The 19283-nt window shown below is 47.5% G+C and overlaps 1 protein-coding gene and 1 pseudogene across 1 annotated transcript in view; one reads left to right on the top strand and one right to left on the bottom strand.

Moving 5' to 3' along the window:
- LOC147106757 (uncharacterized) overlaps positions 1 to 7784 on the bottom strand; it is a 72509-nt gene extending 64725 nt beyond the window's left edge. Inside the window, exon 1 of the mRNA XM_086007848.1 lies at positions 7411 to 7784. Within this exon, the coding sequence (XP_085863974.1) occupies positions 7411 to 7489 (79 nt within the window). The 5' untranslated portion in view covers positions 7490 to 7784. The remainder of the gene's footprint in view (positions 1 to 7410) is intronic.
- LOC147106753 (natural cytotoxicity triggering receptor 3 ligand 1-like) overlaps positions 1 to 19283 on the top strand; it is a 744151-nt pseudogene that overhangs the window by 443211 nt on the left and 281657 nt on the right.

Here is a 19283-nt window from a genome sequence, read left to right as displayed (position 1 = left end):
TAACGAGATCCCCGATGTGGACTTCCTGGGGAAGGAGAACATTCTCTCGTGAGGGGTAGCATTGGTGGCTGTACAGAGCAGTGACCGAATGGAATAGAGCGCCGCAGGGAGGACTTCCTGCCAGCGAGAGGTCGGAAGGCCCTTAGATTTCAAGTTTAAAAGGACTGCCTTCCAGACCGTCGCATTCTCCCTTTCCACCTGGCCATTCCCCCGGGGGTTGTAGCTGGTGGTCCTGCTTGTAGCGATACCTCTCGAGAGCAGGTACTGCCGGAGTTCGTTGCTCATAAAGGATGAGACCCTGTCGCTATGAATATAGCTAGGGAAACCGAACAAGGCAAAGAGGTCATTCAGACATTTAATGACCGTGGTACTGGTCATGTCTGAGCAAGGGATGGCAAACGGGAAACGGGAGTACTCATCAATTATGTTGAGGAAGTACACATTGCGGTCGGAGGAGGGGAGGGGCCCTTTAAAATCGACGCTCAGCCGTTCAAAGGGGCGCGTGGCTTTGATCAGGCTTGCTCTGTCTGGCCTATAAAAATGCGGTTTGCACTCGGCACAGATTTGGCAGTTCCTGGTCATGGTCCTGACCTCCTCGATGGAGTAGGGCAGGTTACGGGATTTGATGAAGTGAACAAACCTGGTGACCCCCGGGTGGCAGAGGTCATTGTGGAGGGTCTTCAGTCTATCGACCTGCGCGTTGGCGCATGTACCACGTGATAGGGCATCTGGGGGCTCATTGAGTTTCCCGGGCCGGTACAAGATATCGTAATTGTAGGTGGAGAGTTCGATTCTCCACCTCAAGATCTTGTCGTTCTTGATTTTGCCCCTCTGCTTATTATTAAACATAAAAGCTACTGAACGCTGGTCAGTGAGCAGGGTAAATCGTTTTCCGGCCAGGTAATGCCTCCAATGTCGCACAGCTTCCACAATGGCCTGGGCCTCCTTTTCGACAGAGGAGTGTCGAATCTCGGGGGCCTGGAGGGTCCTTGAGAAAAAGGCCACGGGTCTCCCCGCCTGGTTAAGGGTTGCAGCTAGGGCAAAGTCGGATGCGTCGCTCTCCACTTGGAAAGGGATGGACTCATCCACTGCGTGCATTGTGGCCTTCGCAATATCTCCTTTTATGAGAGTGAAGGCTGCACAGGCCTCTGCTGTCAGGGGGAAGGAGGTGGACTTGATGAGGGGTCTGGCTTTGTCCGCATAGTTGGGCACCCACTGAGCATAGTACGAGAAAAACCCTAGGCATCTCTTCAGTGCTTTTTGGCAGTGGGGGAGGGGGAGCTCCATAAGGGGGCGCATCCTGTCGGGGTCGGGGCCGATGACTCCGTTCTCCACTACGCAGCCAAGAATGGCAAGGCGCTTGGTACGAAACATACATTTGTCCTTGTTGTATGTTAGGTTCAGCCGCTGGGCCGTACGGAGGAATTTCTCTCGATTAACATCATGGTCCTGCTGGTCGCGGCCGCAGATGGTGACGTTGTCTAGATAGGGGAAAGTGGCCTGGAGCGCGTTCTGGTCAACCATCTGGTCCATCTCCCGTTGGAAGACTGAAACCCCGTTGGTGACGCCGAAGGGAACTCTGAGGAAGTGGTAGAGACGACCGTCAGCTTCAAAAGTTGTGTACTGGCGGTCCTCAGCCCTGATGGGGAGCTGGTGGTATGCCAACTTCAGATCAATCGTCGAGAACACCCGGTATTGTGCTATCTGATTGACCATGTCAGATATGCGGGGGAGTGGGTATGCATCTAGCTGGGTGTAGCGATTGATCGTCTGGCTGTAGTCAATAACTAGGCGCTGTTTTTCGCCAGTCTTCACTACCACCACTTGTGCTCGCCATGGGCTGGTGCTACTTTCAATAATCCCTTCCTTCAGGAGTCTTGCTACCTCGGATTTAATGAAGCTCCTATCCCCGGCACTGTAACGCCTGCTTTTGGTAGCGATGGGCTTACAGTCGCGGGTGAGGTTGGCGAACAAGGAGGGGGGGGGACTTTAAGGGTGGAGAGGCTGCAAATGGTGCGCGGCGGGCGATTTAAAAGCTGCTGGCTGCAGACTGTGAGTGGGGGGAGGGGTCCGTCGTACGCTAATGTGACACTCTTAAGGTGGCACTGAAAATCCAACCCCAGTAGAACGGCAGCGCAAAGATGGGGCAGGACCAGGAGTTTAAAATTTTTGTATTCTGTGCCCCTTACTGAAAGGGTCACTACACAGTAGCCACCGACGTCCGCTGACTGGGCTTTGGAAGCCAAAGAGATCCGATGTCGCGTCGGCAGGACCGGGAGAGAGTAACTGCGCACCGTGTCGGGGTGGATAAAGCTTTCCGTGCTCCCGCTGTCAAAAAGGCAGGTAGTGGCGCGGCCGTTTACCATAATGTCCATCATGGACCTGGACAGTTGATGAGGGAGAGATTGGTCCAGCGTCACGGAGGCCAGCGTATGGTCGAGCGAGTCGATGTGGTCGTCAGATGAGGCGGTGGTTGAGTCTGGGTCCCCCGTGGTTGAAGTTGGAGACGTCCGAGATGGCGGACAAAATGGCGGCGCCCATGGTCCTGATCCCCACGCGGCTGGGGGAGCCCAAGATGGCGGACAAGATGGCTGCCCCCACGGTTCGCACGCGGCGCTGCTGGCGTTAGCGGTTTTACCTTTGCAGGCGCTGACATAGTGTCCTTTCTTCCCGCAGCCGGAGCAGGTAGCGTTTCTCGCCGGGCAACGTGCTCTGGGGTGTTTTGCCTGGCCACAAAAATAACATTTCTGTGCCTTGAACATCGCAGCAGCAGTTGAAGGTGGCGGTCCCATGACCCAAGGTTGTGGCGTCCACGTTGCGGAGCGGTTAGGGGAGAAGGCGTCCATATTCCTGTGGGCCGCGTCGAGCGAGAGCGTGAGGGACACTGCCTTTCTCAGGTCCATTTCTCCCTTTTCCAACAGTCTCTGCCGGGAGTAGTCGGACCTTAGACCCGCAACGAAAGCATCTCGGATCAGTCCCTCCGTGTGTGCTGCGGCTGATACTTCTTTGCAATCGCAGTCTCGGCCGAGTATCCGTAGTGCCCGTAGGAAGGCCTCCACCGATTCCCCGGGCTGCTGTCTGCGGGATCTTAAGAGATGCCTGGCATAGACCGTATTTACCGGGCGTGCGTATTGCCCTTTTAGCAGATCGATAGCCGCCGCGTAGGTCGTCGCATCCTGGATTATTGTATAAACTTGGTGGCTCACCTTTGAGGCCAGGATTTCCAACTTGTTTTCGTCCAGGGTCACAGTTGAAGCTTGCAGGTAGGCCTCGAAGCAACGCAGCCAATGCGCGAATTTGGTAGCCGAACCCGCTTCTTGGGGGTCTAGGTCCAGGCATGTTGGTCTGAGGGCTCGCAGCAGCTCCTGCTGCTCAGCGTTTGGTGCAGCAGCCTGCTGTTCAGCGTTTGTCGACATTTTGTTTTTGCTAATAAAATTGATGCGCTATCAATTACTCATAAAAGACGGAGAGTTAGGAGAGTAGCTAAAGGCTTTTATTAGCAAAGAACAGAGCATGCCTCTCGTGGTTGACTGGGTTCCAAGAAGGCAGGGGGCTGCAGGTCAATCACCTTTATACCTGGGCCTGTGGGTGGAGCCAGCCGAGACATGTTGAGGCATGCATAGGTACAACAGTGTGCAACAACAACAGTGAATAACAATAACAGTGGTTTACCACACCCATCTCTTCTGCCTTTATGCTTTCAGTTAATGAGCAAGCACCTGAGCAGCCTGTCCCTGAGGGCACTGTAGAGAGCGATGCGGGAGAAGAGGAGGAGGATGAACACACCGCGCCACTGCATGTCTCACCCGCAGACACCAGCTCAGATACTGGCACTACGTGTTCTTTAGAGGCTGGTATAGTAGTGTGATCTCCACAGGGTGATACACTGGGAACAAGCGGGCTGCAGCAAGGCCAGGGGGAAAGGGTAGCTCGGGGGCCAGCTCCCCGGAGGACGAGTTTGCGCGCGAGTTCTGCTGCACAGGACTCAAATGAGGGCCTTAATGGGGAGGCCTTTAGTAGAAGGGTGATGGGCATGCACACGGCTATCATAGGTGCAATGGCAAGTGTGCTCGAGAGCCTGTCGACAATGGTAAGGAGCATGGAGGAGTACGCCTCCAACATTGCACAAAGCTGTGCGCACACCATGGAGCCCATCATTTCCAGAAAGGATGATAGACTCCCAGAGCGACCGCGGTGACCCAGACCTAATGCCGCGTGTGATGGGTGATCTGGCAGCATCCATTGCGGCACAGGCAGAAGTGACGCATTGTCTTAGTGCTGTAATGCAGTCTATGGTTGGTGCCATTCAATCTCAGACTGCTCTCATGCAGTCTCCGCTTGATGCCACGCAAGCTCTGACTGCTGACATTGTGGCTGGGTCTACCACCGTCGACCGGGGCTTTCACAGTATTGCAGTAGGCCAACAATCTGTGCTCCAACAGATTGCTAGGGATGCTGAGGTGCTGCATCGGGGGAGTGGCAGTGGGTCAGTGGAGCAGCAACCTGCTGTACTCTCTCACGATGACAGTATTCCTGCTCCCACCGCTGTCACTCCACCATTGTCCTTGTCACTGCCTGTCATCCAGCCAGCCCAGACTGCTGCTGCCCATGCTGAGGTGGTGCAGTCTACAGCCGGGCCTTCCAGGCCCAGAGCTGGTGGAGGGTGTCCTGCAAGGCCATCTGTAGTCTCCCGCATAGACACTCAGCAGCCTTTCACGAGAGGCACTAATGGATTGCACAGGGGTGAATAGCTAATATTGTTGTTGTAAAGATGTGTTCACTGATTATTGATACATTTTTTAATTCACCTCGGATAATTTTGTACTGTCTCTCATTTCAGCTGTGCACTGTGATATGGCCTGCGACAGGGATGGAATGATGGGGATATGGTGAGCAACGGGGATCTGGGGTTGAATTTACTGGAACCACAGTCTGATGAGGCGGTCACGGACCGCCCTTCCGTAAGGCCAATTGAATGGCTGCCTCGTCCCTCGCTCCTGTTCCTCCTCCTCTATCTCTTCATCTTCCTCGTCATCCTCCTCCTCTCCCTCCTCCTGAGGTGGTCCCGCAATCCCTGGTGGCAAGGGCTGGGCCCTCATGATGCCCAGATTGTGGAGCATGCAGCAGACCACGACAAAATGGGACACCCACTTCGCCGAGTACTGGAGGGCTCCTCCTGAGCGGTCAAGGCAGCGGAACTGTTGATTGAGCACCCCGATGGTCTGCTCAATGATATTCCTGGGGCTGCATGACTCTCATTATATGAGTGCTGGGCAGGAGTGTTGGGGTAGCGGAGGGGAGTCATGAGCCAGGTAGAGAGCGGATACCCCTTGTCTCCGATCAGCCAGCCATGAGCTTGATGTGGTGGCTGGAAGAGTGCTGGAACACCGGTCTGGCGCAGGATGAAGGCAGTGTGGCTGCTGCCAGGATAGCGGGCATTCACATTGAGGATTAACAGTCTGTGGTCGCACAACAACTGCACATTAAGTGAGTGGTAGCCTTTGTGGTTACGGAAGATCTCAGGATTGTTATTTAGTGCCTGCAAAGCCATGTGGGTGCAGTCAATGGCGCCCTGCACCATGGGCAAAGCCACATGCACACTCGTCCTGCTTCTCTCTGGTGATGGGAAAGGAAATGTAGTCCCTTCTCCTACAGAAGCGAGCCTCTGTGACCTCCCGGATGCAGCAATGGATGGCAAACTGCAAAATATTACCTATATCTCCTGTTGCAGACTGGAAAGATCCACTGGCGAAGAAACTGAGGGCGACGGTGACCTTGACTGCCACTGAGAGAGCCGCCCTCATCCTGACCGGAGGCCTGAGGTCTGGTTGCAGGAGGTGGCAGAGTTCTGTGACCACCTCCTTGTTGAAGCAGAGCCTTCTAATGAACTTCTCCTGGCTTAATTGGAGGTAGGAGAATTGCTGTTGGAAGACCCTCGGAGGGTAAGGCCTCCTGTTGAGAGGCCTCATGGCCCTTCTCCTCCCTCTGGCCAGATGTTCCAATCTTTCTTGCTGACTGTGCTCCCTCCACCATAGATCCTGGAGGGCGAGGTCGCCTGCCAGTACAGCCCCCATTAATGTAATCAAGTACAGCACTTTGCTACGTTGTGAGAATAAATGTAGCTAATTTTTAGTTGCCACAACACTCCAAAGACTAAACAACCTTTAAATGACTGTGCAACAGTTTAAATCAATGTCAAACTGACAAGGAAGCAGTGTAACAGCACTAACCTAAGAGTTGCGACTCATTACTCATGATCCCTTTAAGTAGCGCCCCTGGAGCCGGCTACCGACTGCTTCACGCCTCCTCTCCCTGTCGCTGTCAGGGCAGGGCGAGACGCTAAGACGAGGGTGTTACTCAATTTGGCAGATCGGAGGCACAGTGAGCATTGCACGTGTCACGATCTGCCTGGCGTGGAAGTCCCCGGCGCTAACTCATAGCAGCAGCGCTACGGGGGGGGGGGGGGCGAATTTGGCCTGCGACGCTGAATTCACATCGCCGCAGCGCTATTGCCTCAACACCCCATTCCACTAACTGGAGGCACTAAGCTACCAAATTTCTCCCCCACGATTTTTAAGAGTTTGTCTCCTGATTTTTGAATTGGTGGGGTTGGCAATACTGTGCTGCTGTTCCTTTAAATTACGCATTTTATCTAGTTAATTTTAGTAGTATCCTTGACCCCATCAGACCCAACTGCCCTCTCTCCGAAGTTGGTTATCTGCAAATATTTACATTACGTTTGTGTTTCTGAATTCATGTTGCTGACACAAGTTGGAAACAGTCGCACCGCCCCCCCCCCCCCGAACACCACACCCTAACAAGTACCTATTGCTTTCTTCCATTTGGTCATTTTTAAAAAAAAATCAATTTTCAGGATTTGTTTTGCACTACTTCTGGCACTAAAGGACCAATTCTGTTGCTGACTGCATTTTGTGAAGACGGGCGAACGTTCTATTGAAACGTCAAGTCTCCAATCCCCTCCTTCCATGAACAGGTAAAGGTTTATCTCCTCATGCACTCCTATCCCAAGGCCGGCTAAAGTCCACCAACAAAAAATAAACATCGCTGATGAATCATTGTTGGGCCTTATTCTACCCAGTAACTAACCCGTTAGTAGTTCCATGTAACAGTTCTGGTCCTGGGATAAAAATAACTTAGATAAAAGTGAAGCAATGAGCGGCTTTAAGTTCAGGGTTTTCCGAGGGGCTGGGTTGGGGAAAAGTGTGCTCGGTCACAAACCAGAGGAATAACACGCCATGATCCTGCAACAAAAGCACCCACCCTGAAACCTCTAATAACTCGGGGCAGGCGGCAGCGACCGGCTGTGGGAGGCAGAACATTAATTTCCCGTCCTGCCGCCTCCATGTTGGAATTAAACAACTGAAGTCAATCCTTCCCACAATATGTTACCTGAGGGTGAAAATAAGAGGGTGACCGCGCTCAACGTTAGGAGCGCCTTTGCGGCGTAAAATCCAGCAACGGGCGTCATTTCTGCCGAGTTACACCGAAGATTTTCAGACAGATCGACCCCTTTCGCTCTGATTCCTTGAACCAGGCTGTCAAAATGTCACTGAGCGCAGCTCCGGGGCTTCTCCCGATCACATCTATCTCTGGTGACCAGTTCTCTTCCACTCTCCCCCGGGAGTAAAGGTGCCCGCTTCCACCGGACGCTCGGCCGCCTTAAATAAAAAGCTCGGCTTTCTTCCTTTCAATGAGCTCATTGGATGTGTCACTACCCCTTCCCGTAAAAATCTGGGACTGAAACTGCCAAGTGTTGCTTTCAGCCGTAACAAACTGCTTACCCATTTTGCTCACTGGGAGTACTTTGGTTTAATGGCTCTCAACAGCTCCAGCGCTTTCTTTAGCTTTCTAAACACAGATTGAAGGTCTCCAGTTGATGTCAACCCAAATTTTATTACAGTAATTATTGTTATTAAGGTGGCAATAAGGCAGCAAAATGAGTTGACAGCAGGCACGGGCGCATGAATACCGCCAAATATGGAGCCCCCAGTAAAACCATAACACAGAAAAACTGCACACAACCGTTGGATCCGTTTCATTTAAGCGTAGTATATTGTGATTATGATTTACTTTATTATTAATGCCGATCTATTCTTCAAGCATTTTACTGCATGCTTATGATTTAATGGATTGGAACGGGTTGTGTGGGAGTCACGGAGGGGCCCCAAATGTTCTTGGTGCCCAAAGCCACAAGAAACTTTAATCCAGCTCTGGGCATTTAAAGGAGCCAATCAGTTGTTTCAGTCCACATGGAAACATGGGTGCCTCGTTTCCTTGATGGGCTTTCCACTCCCGCCCCTTCCCAATAATTTTTCTGGGGGATCAGGGGCAGGCGGAGACAGAAAGCAACTTGTGGATGAACCTTGCTGCATCTTCTCCTCCCCACTATTTCCCAGCACCTGCTCCCATTGGGGTGCATTATTCCTGCCCACCATGTTTCTCGTCATTTGCACTCTTCAAATACTGGACTCTAGGGCCACCTGTTAGGCTCCAGCATTCAGATACCAGCAGAACTGGCTTCAGGTCAGAAAGATGACAGCTCTATGCAAACACTCTCAGAGCGTAGCCGTGCACAGACACTGTTAGTTTAAACCAACATTTTCAATCTTTAAAAAGTATTTTAAAACCAGGCAGTTTGCTGTCGATCTTTTTATCTCACTTCCTCTTCCCCTCCAGGCCTGCCACAGGGACGCAACTCCCTGGCGGTGACCGGGGAGCCTGTGTAAATGACCCTGGGGCCAGAAATATTCCTGGAGTCAGCAGCACATCTCCAGGGTGGGTTCCAGTTCTGATGGAAGGTCATCAACCTGAAACGTTAAAATTATTTCTCTCTCCACAGATACTCTTTACCCTGCTGAGTGTTCCAGCATTTTCTGTTTATACTCCACATTCTTCTTCTTCTTAGGCAGTCTCGGAACCGAGGATGACTTGCTTCCACATTAAAAATGAGTTCGCAGGTGACTGATGAGTCCAATGCGGGACCTACAGTCTCTGTCACATGTGGGGCAGAAGGTGGTTGAAGGGGTGGGTGGGTGGGGTGCTTGGGTTGACGTGCGCTCCTTGCGCTGCCTGCGCTTGGCTTCCGCTTGCTCCCGGCAAAGAGACTTGAGGCGTTCGGCGCCTTCCCGGATGCTTCTCCTCCACTTTGTGCGGTCTTGGGCCAGGGATTCCCAGGTGTTGGTGGGGATGTTACACTTTTTCAAGGAGGCTTTGAGGGTGTCCTTGAAGCGTTTCCTTTGCCCACCTGGGGCTCTCTTGCTGTGCCGGAGCTCCGAGTAGAGCACTTGTTTTGGGAGTCTTGTATCGGGCATGCAGACAATGTGATCTGTCCATTGGAGCTGATCAAGCGTGGTCAAAGCTTCGATGCTGGGGATGTTGGCCTGAGCAAGAACACTGACGTTGGTGCGCCTATCCTGCCAATGGATTTGCAGGATCTTGCAGAGGCAGCGTTGGTGGTACCTCTCCAGTGCTTTGAGGTGCCTGCTGTACATGGTCCATGTCTCTGAGGCATACAACAGGGTGGGTATCACTGCTGCTCTGTAGACCATGAGCTTAGTGCCGGGTTTGAGGTCCTGATCTTCAAACATTCTCTTCCTCAGGCAATCGAAGGCTGCACTGGCACACTGAAGGCGGGGTTGGACTTCGTCATCGACGTCTGCCCTTGTTGACAGTAGGCTCCCGAGGTATGGAAAGTGGTCCACATTGTCCAAGGCCTTGTCACCATTTTATGTGGCCATTTTGTATTGTACTGCTCTCTTCCACCTTAATGTTACAGTTAGGACCTAAAGAGCACAGCAGAGACTAAGTGCTGGAGAACAGTTAAGGTCAGAGAGCCATGTGCTTGAAAGATTCATAATGCTTTCCCAGAGGATCTGAGGTTTGCTAACAATGAGTGTTTGTCAAACTCAAGTTGCTTTTCATATATACATACCATATCTTTGACCTCATCACTCCTGTGATGTAAAGCAAAGAGCCCTGAGATTTATAATTGCTTACCTATGAGTTAAACTGAAACGTGATTGTTTAACTGGTAACATCACTGATGATTTTCCCTTCTTTCCAGTGAGAGAGTGCTATTCCCATATCTTAGCCAAGATCTGCAAGGAGTTAGAAAAGAACACATGGCTGAAGTTGTCCGTACACACATTGGAGCCCCAGTGTGAGGCTCTCCACTGGCAACATGAACTTATAAAATTGGCCTATGTGTGTTATACACTCTGAGTATTTATCCTGGAGGCCTGTTACTATAGATACAGTTTACTAAAAAGATTCCCATGAAATGGGATAATGCTGCAACAAAAAATGTAACATACTTCATGGAACTGTGCACATGGACAGTATAGCCCAGTTGTTCCACTCAGACATAAGCTAGACCAGAAGTCAGATGTTGTGGGAAGAGCCTGATCTTTAGTACACTGACCCCACTTGTTATTAGGGGGTCAGCTTCATTAACATGAAATAATGGAGGCCCGCAAACACCTGTGTTTGGGAGCTCACCCTTTGCAGGATGGGAAATTAGGTGCTGCTGCAGGACTTAAAGTCCTGAAATCCTCGTTATGGCTGGATAACATCCCAGTAATGCTAACTACTAACTGTGTTTCTGTTCTTTATTTTTTTTTTAAACTCTCAGTAAACATAGCCCATGTTTCTCCTCCTCACTGCCTGTGCGCTAGATATTGGTCATAGCTTTGTAACCAGTTTGTGAGACAAACCTGAGAAGTAAAGGTCTGTTCCTTCATGGAAGCAGCTTTAAAAAGACTATAAAATCCGTACATGTTCGTGCATCACATCGTGTCTGAAGTATTGAAACAAAATTGTTTCATGACACATTTTCAGAACGGATTGTTTTCTGTTCAAATGTTGTTGTTACTATTTGGAATTTCCTAATATTTTCTACTCATGCTCTACATAAAAGTCATCTTCCATAGGTGAGCCTGAGCTCCCTATGATCAGAAACTTGGCGTAATATGAAAAGGATCTAGAAAGTAACAAGACCTGGTGAATGATTAATTCTTTTATTTTCCCAAAGTATGTAGGAATTCCACTACATATCACGTCACTTCTTACAATTATCTCCCATTCTATTTTTCATAACAAAACTGGTTTATTTATGGATAAATTTATTTACAGCATCAATTCACAATACAATAGTCTGGACTCAGTTCCCAAAGAGATAAACGGACAAACCAGTCTGCTGAGTTCCTTTGAATATTTCTGCCAAACTTTAAAAGTCCTTTTTCAGAAAATAATTAGTTTTGATCTCAGCAAACACAGAATGTAGTCTACAGGAATTATGTAGCATTGTACTTCGCAGCAAGACAAAAGGCATATTACCAAGCATGGGAAATGTGTTGACTTTTTACACTCAGAAAACCCTTTAAACAGCAGCCCTGGCATTGAAAGTCAGTTTGTGAGACTGTCCATGCTACACAATACCCACGCTTCCATAATCTATAAATATTAAAGTCTGAGGCTGGTATCATGTGGTGTTCACAGTAAGAATGTATCTGTGCTTTGAGACATTGATACATTCTGATGACACCTTGTTCAAAACACAGATTTCCTGATTAGATTAAGCTATTGTCTTTACATTGACTCTAATGATATTGCATTCAAAATGTTATCATATTCAGGGTAGAGTTGCCTTCAAAGGTACATTGTCCATTATAATTGTTATCATAGGGCTCTCTGAGTCACTGTTGTTGTCATTATCCATTTATCCACTCTCTTCCTCAGGCGACCGAAAGCTGCACTGGCACACTGAAGGCGGTGTTGGACTTCGTCATCGACATCTGCCCTTGTTGACAGTAGGCTCCCGAGGTATGGAAAGTGGTCCTCGTTGTCCAAGGCCTCGTCATGGAATTTGATAATCGGGGAGCAGTACTGTGTGGCGGGGGCAGGTTGGTAGAGGACCTTTGTCTTACAGATGTTTAGTGTAAGGCCCATGCTCTCGTACGCTTCGGTGAAGGTGTTGACGATGGTTTGGAGTTCGACCTCAGAGTGTGCGCAGAAGCAAGCGTCATCTGCATACTGTAATTTGATGGTCACCTAAGGAAGAGAGTGTTTGAAGACCAGGACCTCAAACCCAGCACCAAGCTCATGGTCTACAGAGCAGTAGTGATACCTGCCCTCCTGTATGCTTCAGAGACATGGACCATGTACAGCAGGCACCTCAAAGCACTGGAGAGGTACCACCAATGCTGCCTCCGCAAATCCATTGGCAGGATAGGTGCACCAACATCAGTGTTCTCGCTCAGGCCAACATCCCCAACATCGAAGCTTTGATCACGCTCGATCAGCTCCGATGGATGGGCCACATCGTCCGCATGCCCTATACGAGACTCCCAAATCAAACACTCTACTCGGAGCTCTGACACGACAAGAGAGCCCCAGGTGGGCAGAGGAAACGCTTCAAGGATACCCTCAAAGCCTCCATGGAAAAGTGCAACATCCCCATCGGCACCTGGGAATCCCTGGCCCAAGACCATACAAAGTGGAGGAGAAGCATCCGGGATGGCGCCGAACACCTCGAGTCTCTTCGCCAGGAGCAAGCGGAAGCCAAGCGCAAACAACTGAAGGAGCGCACATCAACCCAAGCACCCCAACCACCCACCCCTTCAACCACCATCTGCCCCACCTGTGACAGAGACTGTAGGTCCCGCATTGGGCTCATCAGTCACCTGAGAACTCATTTGTGGTGTGGAAGCAAATCATCCTCGGTTCCGAGGGACTGCCGAAGAAGAGAAGATCTATTTATCCAAATTCCTGATCATGTCCTGTCTTCCAAGCATTTTAACTGAAGTTTGTTCCACCTTCAATAACAGGATACAGTTTGCTGACTCTACTGTTCTCTACACAATAACTGCTAACTATGTTAGTTAGTTACTTACTTATAAATGCTATCGCCAAGCTTTCGAGCAGATTAACTCTTTCTGACACAGTTTGGGTTGAGTTTGTACACAGCAGCCAAAGATGAAAGGGCATTGCTTAACCCACTCAGTCCTCATCACCTATACAATTTGAGTTAAACCCACTGTCGCGCCATGTACAAAAGGGAAATAAGTCACAAGTGAAAGTGGGTCATGAGATAAAGTTAGTAACAAGCTCAATATTTCTTTAACATATTTTGTTTGTTTCCTTTTCCATATTTCCAAAGTTGGACCAATATTTCACAGTTTCGAGCATCAGTTTTAAAAGCAAAATCTGCATGTCTAAGGGTGTCGTTTTTTAAAATTCGTTTGTGGGATGTGGGCATCGCTGGCAAGGCCAGCATTTATTGCCCATCCCTAATTGCCCTTGACACCACAGATACTGCTGTGAGACTGGCAGACCAGAGTTATACTGCAAGTTTCACATCACTCTGGTCTTGGAAAGCATGCGTTCTATGCATCTGAGGAAGGATGTTCTTGCCATGGAGAGAGTGCAGCGAAGATTCACCAGACTGATACCTGGGATGGCAGGAATGACGTATGAGGTGACATTGGGTCGATTAGGCTTATATTCACTAGAGTTTAGAAGAATGAGAGGGGATCTCATTGAAACTTATAAAATTCTAACAGGACTAGAAAGACTAGATGCAGGAAGGACGTTCCCGATGGCGGGGGAGTCCAGCACCAGGGATCACAGTCTAAGGATAAGGGGTAAGCCATTTAGGACTGAGATGAGGAGGAATTTCTTCACCCAGAGAGTGGTGAACCTGTGGAATTCTCTACCACAGAAGACTGTTGAGGCCAATTCATTAAATATATTCAAGAAGGAGTTAGATATATTTTGTAAGGCTAAAGGGATCAAGGGATATGGGGAGAAAGCAGGGACAGGATACTGAATTTGGATGATCAGCCATGATCTCATTAAATGGCAGGACAGGTTCAAGGGGCTGAATGGCCTACTCCTGCTATGTTTCTATATGTGTGGAATGCTACTCACCATCATGTGAATACCAGTTAAAGTTTAATATTAAGAATGGGACAGTCACCTTTGTACTAATATTAAAATGATGAAGAATGAAGTTTAGAAAGTTGCCATGTAGTCCAATGTAGTAATGTAGCAGCCAGTATGAAGTCAGTGTGATGCAACACTACCTCTTGGAGGTACTCTTGTCCACCTCCCTAAATTGATTTTGGGCAATTTCACATCCAAATTATACTGCATGGCTTCAATTAATTCAAAGTAACAACTTATTTGCATTGCCACAAATGATGTATTGCAATGTGCCAATTAAATAACTCTTCAAATTAGTTCTAGGGTAGGTTGCACTATATTGGTTTTACCATCACTGCAGGTCATTATTAAGTTCTGGAGGAACAACAATAATAGCACTTCCAGTTCAGTAGCACATTAATAGCACAGTGATCAGAAAAAGTGTTAATAATTGCAAACATTCCACATACCCAGTTGATCCAGCATTCAGTCCACTTCTGCAGGCTCAACTAGGCTGTTGTGGTAAACACAGCACATGAACTTCTTAACAATATTCTCTTCAGTAGGTGTCAACTTTAGAGTACTGTACTGGTTTTGTAATCCAGACCATTGTTTCCACAAGTAGGATTGCTAATTTCTGCTTTCCCAGTCATTTCCTCACCATCCTTGCACCAAGCAACCTAAACATTTTTGGGGAAAAAAGAGTGGATTCTACAATTTAACATTAGTTCTTTCTCTGTGGTTCTGTGAACTTTGATATTGGGTCCAGTTTTGGAGTGGCTGAAGATGGAAAGTAAAATAAAGCATTGGAAAAAAGCTATTCCCTCAGTAAGCATTAAATTACCTGCAATGTTAAGGGTGTAATTTATTTGGAATACTTAGCAAAATTCCAGCAATGACCTGGATTATAACTGATTATAACTGTAGGTTAATCAGTATTAATAGTATTTATCAAATATTTGTTAAGGTTATACACAGATTAAATGCATTTATAAATAAAACAGCCAAAGTATCAGTTGCTTCCTTTAAAGAGTACCTCACGATAGAGTGCTAAAATGGTTTTATTTCTCTGTATTTGCCTTAAAAACGCAGTCCTGTAGGTGATTCACTTTTAAAAGATTATTACAAATAATCAAAACAAAACATTTTTTAAGCACACATGGGGTCACCAGCTTCCAAACTGGATTCATTATCTCCTTGCCAGTTCCAAGTCTGAGCACCGGCATATAACGTTTTATCACGTAGCCTCAGATCTCAGCATCAGCCCCAGCCCCACTGTTTATTGAGCAAGGAACAAGAGCGGGAAGCAGCTGACAGTCAAAGGCTCAATAATAATGCATTGGTCCGGATTTTGCGGTCAGCGGCGAAAGAACAGCGCTCACCGTTCATTACGCTTACAGCTGCCCATAGATGTTCGTGGGCTTTTGCACGGCAACTTGAGGTCAGTGGGAGTCTGATACAGCGCAGTAACCTCGACAGGGGATTTGAGACCTGTGTGAACAGGGCAGGAACTGTGTCTCTTCAACCAATCAGATTGAAGAAACATTAATGAGCAGCACAGAGTCTAAACCAGGAAGAGTAAGTTAGAATATATATTCCGATGTAAAATCATGTACAGAAAGCAAAATAAAGGGAAACAAAAATGGAATTAAGAGGCAGAAAGAAAAAGTTTTTAAAAATTCTTTTAATTTTTAATTTTTTAAAAATCTCTAAGAATAATTAAAATCTGAAGGAATGAAACTCCATACTTGTAAAAGTAAATTTTCAGTGCCAGAGAGGTTGATTGGCAGTAATTAAGGCCACGATTTCCCCTACCTTGGCGGGTCCGGTGCAGGCAACGTCGTTGGTGGATCCCAACCCCGCTGCTGGCTCCAGCCCGCTCTGTAGAATGATCTTACATTGATTGGGTTTGTTAAACCTGTCCAGCGCGTTTCCCGGCCAATTGAAGGAAGCGGGTCTGATGACGTCATGACACCATGCGCAAATTGATTTTGACAGTTGTACTGTCAGAGTTCTACAGCATTGAGGTGCTGGAAACACTGACAAGCACTGCACAGAGGTGCAGGGCTGCACCCAGGCTCTCCCATGACTCCCTCCATATGCTTATAGAGGGAGTCACAGCACGCAGGGAGGTTCTCTTCCCTTCCAATGGGTGGAAGAGACCTCCCCAGGAGACCAACGCAGCGTGGTTGCACATTTCACAGGAGGACACAATCAGTGATGTGGTCAAGAGGACCAGGCTGCAGTGGCGCAAACCTTTCAATGATATCAGTAGATCACGAAACGTTACTGCAAAGCCACACTCAGCCTCATCCTGCTGTGCCTCTCAGCACATCCCAACACACTGCCTTCCCTACCCTACTCTGCACATCCTTACACCAACTTAACTTGCACCTCCACCCATCCCTCTCTATCTACATTATCACTTCCCCATCTCACTAGCCACCCCTCACACTCATCCTCATCCTAGTCCAATTATACCAACTAACAACACACAAGGGTAGATACTTGGGTGTTTTAGCCAATGTTCATGTAAAGTTTCTGTTAATGTGGTGTCAAACATTGAAACCTTTATTTTCAACGCTTTGCATTCTTGGACAGATTTGTGTGCATCTTTGGAAGTGGCTTAGTGAGTTGCAGTGAATGGTGAGACATAACGGTACCCCCCACAATGGTGATGAGTGTGAAAGGAATGGCTTGGGCATTGTAGGGATGCTTTATGGTGTTGGTGTGGGGTGGTGCCAACCTGGCGTATTATGTGGTAGCCAGGGTGTACAGCGTCAAGTGAAGTAAATCTGGTTATGGTGAGGCCATCCCTGGCGTCCCTGGCAGCAAAGTGGTCTAGTGCTGATGCCCTGTGTCCTGTGCAGCATCAGTTGATTACAGAGAAGGTTGGTGTTGTTGCTGTTGGTGTGCCTGATGCTGCTGGTGTTGGGGCTGATTGTGGTGGGATTCAGAGGACAAGGTGAGATAGTTTCAAGGGCACCAATGCTGATGTAATAGTTGGCAGGTGAACTTGAGATGACAGAAATGATCTGTCAATGGCGAGAGAGGTTGTTCCAATGAGGTGACACTGGATACAGAGTTTGTTCCAAACACTTGCAGCCTGCATAAAGCTCAATCTGTCTTCCAAATGCAGTAAGCAACAGCTTCTGAGCTTGGAAAGTGAACAGCTGTGAGATGGGTGTATTTATAGCACACTTGCAGCTGTCAAGTAATGAGATGATCCCATGCTCATACAACTCCCGACCTGCTTACCTGATGTGATCCCCAAGCAGCGTGGACCCCGTGGGCTACCTCGTAAGATGGTATGGTGAGCTCAAAATACTTTTTAATGGGCTGTTAACAAGGTCATAATGACCTGAATTGCCTCCCCTGCTGCTGCGTGTCGGGTCTGTTCAGCCCTGACAGACCCAACATCTGGGAAAGTCACGTGGCAGCGGGTTCCCGCTGACCCCCCGAAAAACTCCCCCCTAAGACTTACCACGCCATAAAAAAGTTCACTTACACTTGAATGGACAAGTCCTAACTTTTTCTGGCGTGTTTAGTGGGTAAGTACTGCAACTTCATGCCCTTCATATGTTTGAATGCCAAATATCTTGGCAAGGTACCGGTGTAGCGAAGCTTGTGGAGGAGCAGGGCAAATTGGACAGCAACTTCTGGATTTCCACGTTTAACTGTACACGTGTGGATGCCAAAAGTTGCTGTCCTATTTACTGTTTAATAACGGTGAGCACTGATAACCTCACCGTTATTCCTACCGCAAAATCCAGGCCGTTATATTTCTGTACCCACCCTTGAACATGCTAAGGTACTGGGTAGGCAAGTTTTAAAAAATACTGTTAATTACATATTGGACTAAATATTTTAAATTGAATATTTGTTAGAAAAGGCCATATTAAGAACTGATCCTGAAGTTTACTTTGAAAAGCAAGCCTAAGAGAAGGAATTTGTATTTAAGAACCAGCTTCCTGTATGCAGAGTTTTACTTGTGCATTTCTAAGAAACTAGATGACTGGTGAAAATTAATTGTTCCTCTTTTAAGCAAGTTTTACCCTTCAGTCGCCTTACAATCTAAATGATCTAAGGTCATATATTTCACCATTTCTTCACATGCGGTATGACTGTTATTATCAGCTATTTGAGAGAATGTTTATGGTACTATATTGAGCTCTACAAAATGCTGCTCCTAAAAGCAAATGGATGATTAGTAGAGAAATTTACCACTTTGTAGAAATGTCTGCTTCAATAGCAAAACTGCAAATACAAATTGCTTTCAGGGCAAATTCCTGTGAAGAACAACAGAAAAGAAAATAGGGTTCTGACAAAGGAAAAGCTACAAAAAACAATGGTTGGAGGTGTACCTCCGGAGTACACCTCCGGACTAGGCCTCCGACCCACGAAACATTTCCGAACCTACCTCCAGGCTCCCAGGCTGCAGAGAGTTCAGGGCTCAGGCCTCCAGGCATACGTCTGCGTAAAGGCCCACGGATCCCAGGGATGCGGGCAGTTCGGAAGCATCCCTGGGATCACGTGGGCCAGATCCTCCAATCGCAAAGGAGAATTCCATTGCAGTCCCCTAATGAGATGCAATGTAATCCCAAATAATTAAACAATTTACGCAATTTTAATAAATATAAATGTTCTGAATTTCAGTTTTATTCATAAGTCCCTTCATTACACCAAATACAATAAAACTTTTATTTTTTGAAAAATACTTTTAAACATCTTAATCCAGGCCAATATTTGCATAAACTAATTTGAAGTGTTTGTGCATCATTTTATATTTTTAAATGTTTAATTTCAGATTTATAATAACCCTTACGCTGATGAAAGCAAGCCCTAAGCCTGCTTTTACCAGCCGTAAGAGTTTCGTGGGAAGTTGTTGGGCAAATAATCCAACTCTGGGCTAGCGATGCTGATTTTACTTTTGATTCGGTAGATCTCTCAAGGCTTACTTTGACAAATCATAAGTTCCAGGTTTTGCGCATGTTCAAGTGCTTGGCCTTTCCGACGGTGTAGACACTGCAATTTCAGGACCTTTCTTATTAAAGAAGAAACCTAGGCAAAGGGTCGCAGTTGTTGTACAAGACACCAACAAGGATGAAAACAGTAGGAGAGCAAATCAGGTGAATCAAGTAATGGTGCTTATCAAGTAATCAAGAAATGGAGATGCCAAGCTTACAGCCTTTTAGATTCACATTCAGGATAGTAAAAAAAAGGTTTTCAATGCTACAATAATGTAAATTAACAGCATTCAGACAGGCAGCACTGCAGAGTTTAAACAGTTACAATTAGCAATAAAGTACTCTGCTATTACGAAATTAAACACAGCTAAGATA

The sequence above is a fragment of the Somniosus microcephalus genome, chromosome 15 (assembly GCF_052327205.1).
Source record: "Somniosus microcephalus isolate GS21.2 chromosome 15, FLI_Smic_1.0, whole genome shotgun sequence".
Taxonomy (NCBI): Eukaryota; Metazoa; Chordata; class Chondrichthyes; order Squaliformes; family Somniosidae; genus Somniosus; species Somniosus microcephalus.
Note: the sequence above shows the minus strand (reverse complement) of the source record. Positions and strands in the feature narration are given on the sequence as shown.